The sequence below is a fragment of the Phallusia mammillata genome, chromosome 2 (genome assembly GCF_965637545.1).
Source record: "Phallusia mammillata chromosome 2, kaPhaMamm4.hap1.1, whole genome shotgun sequence".
In the NCBI taxonomy this organism is placed as follows: Eukaryota; Metazoa; Chordata; class Ascidiacea; order Phlebobranchia; family Ascidiidae; genus Phallusia; species Phallusia mammillata.
In genome coordinates this window covers 2,902,196-2,913,683 of record NC_137253.1, presented here as the reverse complement: position 1 = coordinate 2,913,683, position 11,488 = coordinate 2,902,196, and the positions used below count along the sequence as shown (strand labels likewise).

At 37.5% G+C, this 11,488-nt stretch overlaps 2 protein-coding genes across 2 annotated transcripts in view; one reads left to right on the top strand and one right to left on the bottom strand.

Moving 5' to 3' along the window:
* Nucleotides 1-11,488, bottom strand: part of LOC145214578 (uncharacterized) — a 65,416-nt gene that overhangs the window by 31,623 nt on the left and 22,305 nt on the right. The window contains exons 1-5 of the mRNA XM_080083140.1: nucleotides 7,007-7,195; nucleotides 6,638-6,819; nucleotides 6,421-6,559; nucleotides 4,616-4,819; nucleotides 3,690-3,759 (exon numbers count right to left, since the gene is read on the bottom strand). Coding sequence (XP_079939266.1) covers nucleotides 6,533-6,559; nucleotides 6,638-6,819; nucleotides 7,007-7,139 — 342 coding nt within the window. The 5' untranslated portion in view covers nucleotides 7,140-7,195 and the 3' untranslated portion in view covers nucleotides 3,690-3,759; nucleotides 4,616-4,819; nucleotides 6,421-6,532. Of the gene's footprint in view, nucleotides 1-3,689; nucleotides 3,760-4,615; nucleotides 4,820-6,420; nucleotides 6,560-6,637; nucleotides 6,820-7,006 lie in introns of the transcript that reaches the window.
* Nucleotides 90-2,189, top strand: LOC145212085 (serine/threonine-protein kinase/endoribonuclease IRE1-like). Its single transcript, XM_080080102.1, has 5 exons — nucleotides 90-249; nucleotides 313-507; nucleotides 1,142-1,284; nucleotides 1,519-1,737; nucleotides 2,007-2,189. Exons 1-5 carry the CDS (start codon nucleotides 90-92, stop codon nucleotides 2,187-2,189), a joined length of 900 nt encoding a protein of 299 aa, XP_079936228.1.

Genomic DNA, 11,488 nt, shown 5'->3' with positions numbered 1-11,488 from the left:
TCACAGTTGTATACCAAATAAATGTATTAGAAATTGAGTAATGTCATATTATGAACACACACCGTCGTTTTTAGTGGGTTTCTTCCAAGATGGAAAAACAAAACAGCAGCAACAGCAAACGGAAACCAATTGATTTAGAAACTGGCAATGATCTAGACGTCGGCTATCTGGAACATTTTGATTTCACTACACACGAAATCATTGTCCAGTCGTGCGAAGGACTACAGTATTTGCACAAACTAAATATTGGTTAGTGACATTTTGTTACATATAGGCCATTGAATTTGACCGACTGTTGTGGTTTAATGACAGTTCATCGTGACATCAAACCAGAAAACTTTTTGCTGAAAAAGACAAACGTTGGAGAAAATGTGGTAAAATTGACTGACTTCGGGTTGAGTAGAATAATTAAACACCAATCATCACATACTACGGGTCCTGCTGGAACAGAGTCCTTTATGGCCCCCGAATGCTACAGTGACAACAAGGAACCAGTTAAAGTGGCAAGTGATTTATACAATATTTAGTTTTTTCCTGCTAACCAAACAGTTGGACTGTATGTGATCTAAAACTAAAAGCCAACTTGAGATAAGTTGAGTTGATCACGTCCGGGTATCTGGGATCGGATTATATTGTTATTTCAATGAAATCTAATTTGCTTTGTAAAAAAAATCCGAAATATTATGGTTGCTGGTCCGCGAGACCTAAGCGGGCTTACCAAGCGTGAGTGCAGTTATAGACGTTTTCGAAAAAAAATAAAACAAGTTAGCTTTTTTAATGACGACAAAACTAGGTTTTCTGTTACGTTTTGCCTCCTTTAAACTTTAAACCATCTACAATAATTATTTAGCATTCAAAAAGTTGTTTTCAGCATACAACATGCGTTACCGCACCGTCGTTGTAACGGGCAACTTAAAAATACGTAACGAAACGAGTTTGAGATTAACTTAACTTTTATCTTATTAACAGAAAATCTCCTCGGACATATTTGCCTTCGGTGGATATGTTTACTACGTCTTAACTCTTGGAAAGTATTTGTTTGGTGACCAAAGGTTTTCACATCAAACAAAAATTAGGACGAAACAGGCACCTTCCTTTCAACATCTTTTGCCATGTACTACACATGATTCGACTCATTTAGATTTGACCAAGGAGGAAATGGTTACAGCATGTGATTTAGTAAAGAAAATGGTGTGTTTTGAACCATCACAGCGTCTCACAATCGATGAAGTAAAATGCCATCCAGCAATGTGGAACGCTGGCAAAAAGATTGATTTTTTCAAGGTAAGGTCATTAGAAGACGTAGCAAAACCATGCCTGTTGTTTTGGAAACTTGGCTCTGGGCCTATAGAATAGTAAATATGCAATCTGACTGGATAAATTAATGTAACCACGAAAAAACATCTTTGTGAGACATTGAACGCTGAGGCAGGCTAATCTTTGGGCAAAAGTAGTTTTAACTTTAAACATACTTATACAACTACCATTTGGTAATCCCGGTCATGATACAATATTCAGGAGATTTCCGGTATTCTGGAGAAAAAAGGAACTCGCTCAATCGATCGAAAAACTTTTAACAAGTACAACCGTGAGTTATTGGAGGATACGCAATATACCACGAAAAGCGAAAAAGTGGATTTCGAGGTTGCAGGCAAACTACCAACGCTAGGAACAGCCAGTTATGGTGACAAGAAGTGTAACGGAATCGAGGACGTCATTCGTGTGTTACGAAACAAGGTAGTTGTTTCCAGTAGTGGGATTAAAATTTTTGTCAGCCGGTTATATAACAAAAGGCATATTTTTCAGCCGGTTCTGTTACATAAAGTCCATTGACAGTAACCAGTAATGCTAACCGATTTGCTGAACTCTTAAAATTTCGTGAGACGGTTTTATAGACCCGGTGGGAACCGGCTGAATCCCATCACTGGTTGTTTCGTATTTTGTTCATGCTTAAAATCTGAACAGGTATAAAACCAAACCTAAACGATCAACCATTGCGTTGTTAGAACATACATGCTTTTAAACTCTCGGAGAAGGAACGCGCGCAACTTTTTCTGCAGAAAAATAGTGAAAATCTGGACGCGTTTCTGAACCTTTTTACGGAAAGATTGCCACATCTCCTCATTCACTGTTACGATTACTTTAGTAACAATGAAGACCTGCAGAAGTACTACACGTGTGCAAAATAATGACTGGTCTATTTACTGTACAACGTGCTTGAGTGGGATGGCTTTATTACCGGTCAAAGTAAATTCGTTTGTATTCTTTTAGAGACAAATGTAAAACAAATTAAGTGTTTTTTTGCCGACTGCTTTTTTCAAGTGGACTTAGTTTCCTGTAAATGTCAGTGTGTGTATAATTCTGACATGTTGTGTAAACTTAATTTATGGTTTTTATAAGTGGCTTATGACTTATTTTTCTTCAGTGCTTGTAACGTATGTTTTATTGTTTTGCAACTGTGAATATTTCATACTTGTTGACCTGTGTATCGGCCACGTGCTTTTCGTTCATCGACACATTTTTGGCCTGGCATAAAGTAACAATTTTTGTTAACTTTAAAAGCATTAGGCAAGCTTCGAAATAACGAATAACATGGCCCAGAAGATAAGCTGTTTACTGTATTTTATTTGCCCTTATTTTCTTTCTCTTACGTTTGATGATTACGACAAAGCTTTAGTCATTTTGTGCAAAAAACTTCATGTATTTGTTTTGTTGGTACTCCTGCATTAAAAGTTCATTGTGATTGTATGCCTACCCCAGTTTATATTTCATGCTCGTTACAAACGTCTTTCCAGTATTTAAAAGTAAAAGTGCACTTTTGAGCTGTTAACGCCTTTAATTATGTAACACACGGCGTTAGTATAGTTAATTTGGCGCTTTCCTAACGAGGTGGGAAAGATTTTAATTTTATGTATAGCAGATATATTTGGTTTTAATTTATCAGCTATTTATTCGAAATTTTATAATTCAGCGAAATTTATTCGAATAATTCAGCGAAAAGGGCAGAGATTTTTTGCACGATTTGGGAGAAACTACAGCCTGGATGCGAGGCGACGACTGCAACCGAATCGCAGTAGACAGTTCCAAGTTTGACATTTGTTCCCGTCGAATGCGGTAGGCACAACAGCACGCATTACAACTCTGGTGCATCACCTAGTGGAATAAAGTAGTTGAATATCAACAGCTTTTCAAAAGACAATACACCTAAACGTTACGTATGAACAAAAATGCTTTTAAACAAAATTCGTAACCTGTGATAGTCAATTTACACGAGTTCTATGTTCACGAAATGTTTGCTTTTTTGTCAGGGTAAAAGATTTCCCACGTCACATATTTAAAACAAGTGCATCGTAAAACAAGTGCATCTGTCTGTGAAAAGAATTATGGAATGCAGTATCCCGTAGGCTCGGACACATGTTGGAAACCGAATGCCGTTTTTGGTTCGAATCAGATAAGCGAGACATATTCATTCAACATTGTGGCAAAGTGACACAATGTTTAATGGCGAATCTGAAATAACAAACATCTTATGGAAGGTGATCCAGTCTGTGTGAAGATGGACACGCTGGATGAAGCAGTAGTGCCAAACTCACTCACAGCGTGAGATAGAATGTCAGCGAAAACTGAGTTGATTGTCGTGTTGACGGAAGTCCTTGTGGTCCCGGAGTTGGATTTGCACCAGAATAAACACTGGCCCCGGTTGTCGTTGTAAGACGTGCCTTGTCCCAGTTGGATATTTTGTGTGCTGGCCGCTTGGTACTAAGTAAAAAAATGGCAACTTTCTGAATTGTTACGTCGTATGAACTATAACACTAAAGCTAAGTTAAAGTTTCAAATCGTTGCACGTTGAACAACTGGCCGCTTGGTGGCGCGATGCGCGTAAAAGACTTGTGACTTGATATCTTAAGGCGTTTATGTTGGCCGTAAAAGACAATGTGCTATATCGGGTGTGTATTAAAAAAAATGTCACTAGTACGACAAACCACATTCAATTCTGTATATAATGTGAAGCGGTAGTACAAACCAGAGGTCACTAAACTTCCTCACTGGAAGTTGTATAAATTTGGTAATGATGCGCGAGGGCCAAGTAACTTTTAAAACCGAAAACTTAAAAAAGTGGTATTTCTGCCATCTTATTTAAAATCAGATGGCGCGACTTGTAAATTGCAAAAAATATGTAAGAGCCACCTGCATAAAGCAATACTGCTTGCTTCCATTAGAGATAACAAAGGGCATAGGTTTGCGGGCGACTATGACTGTTTTATATTCTCGGTGTTGTAACAAATGGTGGTTATTCCGCGAAACTGGATGAAAGCAATCTTACATGTTTATGCGGCAATACTTTGAATGGAGTTAATTAAGTTTCAATATTTATGTCAAGCGTTATTTTATACATTTAATCGGAAATGCTCGAAAGAGACCACTAAATACAACGAACGTTTGTACAGAGTGGAACATAGAAATTGGCACAGCAGCGCGTACGAGTTGGACACCCCTAGGTGATCAGGTTTGAATAGTGGCGTAAAACCGACAAATGTTTTTGTTATCGTAAAATACACACCCTTAAAACGCCCGACGTTTACCACTTTTTTTCGAATCTACCAATGTGACGTACCTTCATGGGTGGTGAATTGCCGGCATTAGTGGCACGTCGAGGCGCGTCAACAAATCCGCCAGTGGGCGCTATTGATTCACAATTTAGTCTCAGTAGGGGATTTCCCGTTGGTTGTTCGCTGAAAAATTTGTCCTTGACCCATTTATTAAGTGCCCTCCCACTTCAGTGATTTCTCATAGTTGGTAGTTGTATAGGAAGATAGGACTGTAAGTTAAATAAACACAATATAAGTTGTTAAGTAAACATTTAACGCTCCACTAAGTAAACTGTTTAAGTCATTCACACATTGAGAATTGAAATTGCACAGCCTTAAGTTAAAATAGACAAAAACAATTAAATTAAACTTACAGCGAATCCCTTCAGAGACTAATATGAACTAGAAGGGTGGCTTAGCACATATTGCCATTGCACATACACTGTGACCTATGTCATACACTTTATTTATCATCGGTCCCATATCAGCCACTGTCTCTTATAGCCTTAGTTGTTTCTGCAAGCAGAAACTCATGGGTCCCCCACACATGCAAAGTTGTAAATAATGCATTTTGCAAAATAACTATCATAAATTTTGGTGCTATCTGTTTAAACAGGGCGATAAAAAAGTCTGCAGACATAATCATGCTATATTAGGTGCAAACTAAGTCGCATTCAATTCAGCCATTGTTTGCAAAATCTAACCAGTTTAGGGGTGAATGGGGTAAGTGGTGGGGCTACAGAGTAAAACTTAACAATCAACACTTCAAAATAGAATATTATAAAAATTGTCTAAATTTTATGACATTGTTAAAAAAGTTAACCCTTTTTGAGGGCTAATGGGGTAACTAATGGGACTGCAGGGCAAAACTTGAAATTTGACACCTAAAAATGACATATTGCACAAACTGTCAGGCTGGTGGGGTAAATATTGAGGCTGCAGGGTGAAACACAACAAACGACACCTAATTACGACAAAATAAACATACTGTCAAAATTTCATCTAATTCGGACATTGTTTAAAAAATTCACCCATTTTAGGGGGCTGGTGGGGTAAATATTGGGGCTGCAGGGTGAAACACAACAAACGACACCTAATTATGACAAAATGAACATACTGTCAAAATTTCATCCAATTCGGACATTGTTTAAAAAAATCACCCACTTTAGGGGGCTGGTGGGGTAAATATTGGGGCTGCAGGGTGAAACACAACAAACAACACCTAATTATGACAAAATGAACATACTGTCAAAATTTCATCCAATTCGGACATTGTTTAAAAAATTCACCCATTTTAGGGGGCTGGTGGGGTAAATATTGGGGCTGCAGGGTGAAACACAACAAACGACACCTAATTATGACAAAATGAACATACTGTTAAAATTTCATCCAATTCGGACAATGTTTAAAAATTTACCCATTTTAGGGGGCTAGTGGGGTAAACACTGGGGTTATCGAGTCAAACGAAACAAATGGCACATCTACATAACTACATCTACCATCTGTGAAAATTTCATCCAAATCCACCAAAGATTTCATGCCAAAAGTGCATGGAAATGCTTTGGCGAAAAAAAGAAAAAAAAAAGAAAAAAGAAAAAAACAGAGTGAAATCAAGATGTGTCCCCTTCAGGGAAGGGGACCCATAATTAAATGTATTAAATAAACACGAGGTGTACAAAACAGGTAATTGCTAAATAAATAAAAAATACAAAATGTTGCATCTATACAAAAATAAGACAGTATATGCAGATTTGGCATTGGAAATGTTATGTAAATATTGCTTGTAATTTATACTTTTGCACAAGTCGAAGTAAAAACATTAAATGCAAACCTGCAAACAGCCATGATAATTTTTTGTATCTGAATGAAATTTTGCAAATCAGTGATTATTATCACAACAGCATATCCACTCTGGTCATCAGCAGTCAAATATTTTTCAGAAGTTAGAATCCCAGCTCTCTAGTCTGATACTGAAATTCAAAAGTTTTAAATAAACATTTGCAAAGTAACACAAGTATTAATGCAAAACAACAAAAACATTAACCTACTTCTGTCAACAGTAAAGATTTTATCCATAAATTTGTTTCCAAAAGGGTCGTTTGGAATCTTGTTCCCACCAATGAAAATTCATTTGACCAATTCATGCTTTTTCTGCCCTTTAGTGAGTGGGGTATTTTCATGTAATCGATGATCTGCATTGTTACATCACTGAGTGGTAATGTTGTTGGTGCTATTAAGAGAAGAAATAATACATTGAGTACACAAACTTATATTCAAACCACAATGGTCCAAAATCAAATGCAGAAAGCCCCCCAAAAAATTAAACAAATGAAAAAGTGTCATTTAGAAAGGATATGCTTAGAAAAGATATAAAATAATATCTATTATCAGCAAAATACAACTGTTAAAGAACAAACCTCTGCCAAAAGTCTCTACTTGAAAGAGGAATTTAGGAAAAATAGATCCCAATGAGTGGACAATCCAAATCTTCCTTGTTTGCTCAAAAACTTTAAAAGTATAAAAATAGCAGTTTGGTTTTGTTAGATGCATAACAGATCACATAAACAAAGCCCTAGCAGCTAGCACACTTACAAAACATATTTGCATTTCTCTATATTGAAACATTCTGAAAATAAACAATTTACAATTTTAAATATTCATGATTTAGGGGTAACACAATTAACAAAACCAGACTAAACCACACAACTGAACAAAGTAGAAAGTACAAACTACAAACCAAAGAGATAAAATAGCTCTAAAACAAGAAAAAATGGGTTTGATTAAGCTGGAAAATGACTGTGATTTTCAGAAATTCGTACGTACTTTGTATGCACTTTTGAGTATGACATCACATTCGCATAGTGTATATTTGTGACATCACAATCAAAGAATTACCCATTCAACAAATGCGATGACTTGAGACTGCAAACTTGCAACAGTGAAATTTTCATTACCTCCCAACACAATTTATTCCCTGAGCATTTCTGATTGCCTTTTAATTATTTTGTAGTTCTGCAAAATGATTTGTATTTATTTTACTATTTTGCATCTTTTCAGTGCATTATGCAAACATCCCATGAGGGAACGGGTAAGTGACGAAGTTGGACAAAAGAGTGTATGGGGCAGATTTTGTATGTTTTGCACTGCATGGTGCCTTCGTTTGATTTTTTAATAAATTTTTGTATACACAATAGACTTTCCTTCCAAAAAATAACATAAACCCAGCAGAAGGTTTAGTATTTTTACTGGGACGAGAAAACCCAGAAGTAGGTTACATCCCAGAAAAAGTTCGGTGTAGTATTTGTAGTGAACCCAGTAAATCTAACCTCATGACCTTGATTTAGATCGGATACCGCTTGTACGAAATAGGCCGAGTGTACGCCATTGGCGTAGCCAGGGAGGGGCCAAAGGGGCCATGGCCCCGCCCAATTTTGTGAAATTGGGTGTGGTTTGGTATCTCTTCATGACAAAATTATTATCAAAGAAATATAAAAATTGCCAAATTGACTGTTACTGAGTTGTAAGCCGAAGTCCAAATATATTTAAATTCATAGAGAATCGAAATAGGCAAAAAAAGCGTTTGGTGGTTCCGTCGAACCCCAGTTTGGAAAATCAGGGGTAAAACACACCCAAGCAAAAAACGGTTTGGACAACAAATTTTTTGGCCCCTTCCAAAATTTTCGTTTTTTTTTTACGCTACTGGTGTATGCCACAAATTGCACAAGCACCAGTCCAGCGTATCGGATAAGCTGTCATCCCAATTTGCACAAAACACAAAAAATGCACAAAACACCTTAAATTGTTTCCTTCCACAACTGGTTGGTTTTTGCAGCTGTGTAAGGTGGTTTTCGTGCCAAATTACCTATGATATTTTATACTTCGTTTGCCTTGTCACTATAACTGTAAACAAAATACAATACAACCCACAAAATATCGGCAACGTTTAGTTTTTTCTACTCATTGGTATGTTGCTTGGCAACAAAATGTAGTTGTAGCTTACAAATTACAATCACAAAGATTAGCAATATGCAAAAAAGTAATAAGCTGTGGAACGCGTTTCCGCAGAACGAATAATTAGGGTTTGGGTATAAATATCACCGATTCACAAACGTTGAGTTGTGTTTGCAGCAGCCAGCACCACAGAATCACTCAGATTCATACAAACAAATGCGCCATGTGAACAATTGCGTTTCGATCGTTGTGATGATAGTCTAGCCCCAATGTTGGTTACTTGTCACGCCTCAGTGACGTTCTACCCCAACCCACCAGCTTTATTGTTGCAAAGTGGCGTGGCGAGACTCGACTGAAAGCTTTTTTATGCCTCCACATCTATTTTTAACCTTTAGTTTTAAACAAAAAATGCCGATAGCTTTTGTTTACGATTTACACGTTGCTAACACTGCAAATATGAGAAACTTTGCTTTGCATGCTTGGGATACGTTACGTAGCAGAGCTTGACAAACGAACGTGGCAAAGTTGGTAAATGCTGCGGTTCACACTCTCAAATAAGAAATACATAAGATGATTGTTCAAACGCGTTTTTTTTAAATTTTGAAACAACTCATGATTTTTTTCACTAAAACGCTTTGTATTTTCACAGCAGCACAACATAGTGTTGTCATAATGCCGTTTTACAAATCACTTATAACATATTCGTAATTTAAGTCGTTTAGTTTAAGACACAAGGTCAAGTTTCAACGCAACCACAATCGTTTGTTGTGTTCGTTTTTCGCGCTTTTTGTCGTTTATTTTAAACGTTTTGCCTTCACCCCCTAACCTTGTACGGTCTGGTGACAACTAAGAACGCGGCGGTCTAGGCGAGTTTCGATCGTTGTGAGACGACATTGGTTACGCGTCACGCCTTAGTGACGTTTTACCCCAACCCACTAGCTTTATTGCTGCAAAGGGACGTACCGATACTTGACTAAAAGCCTATTTATGCCTCCACACCTAACTTTAGCCTTAAGTTCAGTATCATTTAAATCTGCCGGTAGACTTTTGTTTTCGACTTACACGTTGCCCCAAAATTTTGGAAACGTTGCTTTGTGTGCTTGAGGTACTTTCCGTGGTTAATGCTGCCGTTCTGATTATGGAATATGCTTTGCAGATATAAATATCATTCTGAAGGCGTTTGGGATTTGAACAATTTCGTCGTGTGTTTGGCAATATTAACCACATAAACCCAGCTGACCAGTTTAGACCTAAGTGTATTATCAACGCATCCAAGATGGATTAAACGTGCTGTCATGTTTATTGGTGTGGTGACGTCTATACTTGGACATAATATTTGTCTCTTCTATAACCAATGTATGTTGGATATTGCAACGTTTATACTTATCATTGAGGAACTTCCTAGCCCAACATACAGCCATGAAGTTTCACAAACCACACTTTCCATATTTAAGTTGCTCGGTTTGACTCAAGGCCAAGTTTCAACGCAACAATAATTGATCTTGTTTTCGAGCAGGTTTTTCGTTTCTTTCAGCCGGAAAACGTTTTACATTTAGCCCTTTCCTTGTACGGTCTCACGCAACTAAGATCGGGGCGGTTTAGGCGAGTTTGTGAAAAATATCTTTTTTCTTCTTCAAGCTGTAGTAAAAAAGTCGCATGCATTCATACGAGTCGTGTTGTCGGTCCACATTATAACCACAAAAACTACCAACATGCAAAAACAATGATACAGACTATAATCCGTAGAACGAATAATTAAGGTTAGAGTATAAAAATCACCGATTGGCAACAGCTTTTGAGTTGTGTTTGCGACAGGCAGCACACAGAAAACACCAACATCAGAGTCACTCAGACTCATACAAACACTTGCGCCTCGTGAACAGCCGCGTTTCAATCGTTGTGATGATACTTGAGCCCCTACGTAAGTTACCCGTCATGCTTTAGTGGCGTTTTACCCAACCTACTAGCTTTATTGTGGCTATGTGACGTGGCGAGACTCGACCGAATGCAGAGGCTATATTTATGCATTCACACATATCTTTAGCCTTTAGTTCTATACCAACTAATTTGCCGGTGGATTTCTGTCTTTGATTTGCTACCCTATAATATCGGAAACGCTGCTTTGTATGATGCAGATACGTTACGTGGCAGAGTTTAAATAGAGAACGTGGCAAAGTTGGTAAATGCTACGGTTCTCATTCTGAAATAAGCTTGGAAATGTGTAACTTTTCAGTTCAAACGCGTCTTGCAATTAAATGTATGTCGGATATTGAAACGCCTACACTTATCATTGAGGAACTTCCATAGGCCAACATACAGCCATGAAGTTTAAGAAACCGCACCTTCCATGTTTAAGTTGTTCGGTTTGACACAAGGCCAAGTTTCAACGCATCAACAATTGTTCTTGCAGTTTTTTTTATGCGGGTAAAGTTTTGACGTTGTATCTTAAGACCCTACCCTTGTACGGTCTGGTGACAACTAAGAACGAGGCAGTCACGGCGAGTACGTGAAACAAACACCTTTTCTCTATTCAGCTGATATGAATAAGTCACATTCATTCATACGAGTCGTGTTGTCGGTCCAACCTTTATTTAGGCGACTGCACATGCGCGGGAGAAATAGAGTAGGCCTTAAATCTAAGAGTTTTGCGCAATATAATTTGTTATTTACAAAATATTTTTTTACGAAAGGACTTTGTGACGAGCAGCAATACTTTTAAATAGCTTAACCTTTCACTATCTTGACGTTTTAAGTCTTTCGTGTGGGTCAGTGTTAGAGACCACATAAACAAATGCATAAAAAGTTCAATGAAGTGGTGGAGACGATGAAAGTGACGATGTCATTGAAATATTTACATCTGACAAAGAACAGTTACTATTTGTCAAAGAGAGTGCTACAAAATGTTGTGTTTTTGTTAAGCTCGGCAAATATACTGGATTTAATATAAC

Bases quoted from the DNA above. Each gene is read 5' to 3' on its own strand.
- LOC145212085 (XM_080080102.1), top strand. From the start codon at position 90: ATGGAAAAACAAAACAGCAGCAACAGCAAACGGAAACCAATTGATTTA. The intron at 250-312 runs GTTAGTGACATT...GTTTAATGACAG, and splicing joins TTTGCACAAACTAAATATTG to TTCATCGTGACATCAAACCA. The intron at 508-1,141 runs GTGATTTATACA...CGACTCATTTAG, and splicing joins GGAACCAGTTAAAGTGGCAA to ATTTGACCAAGGAGGAAATG.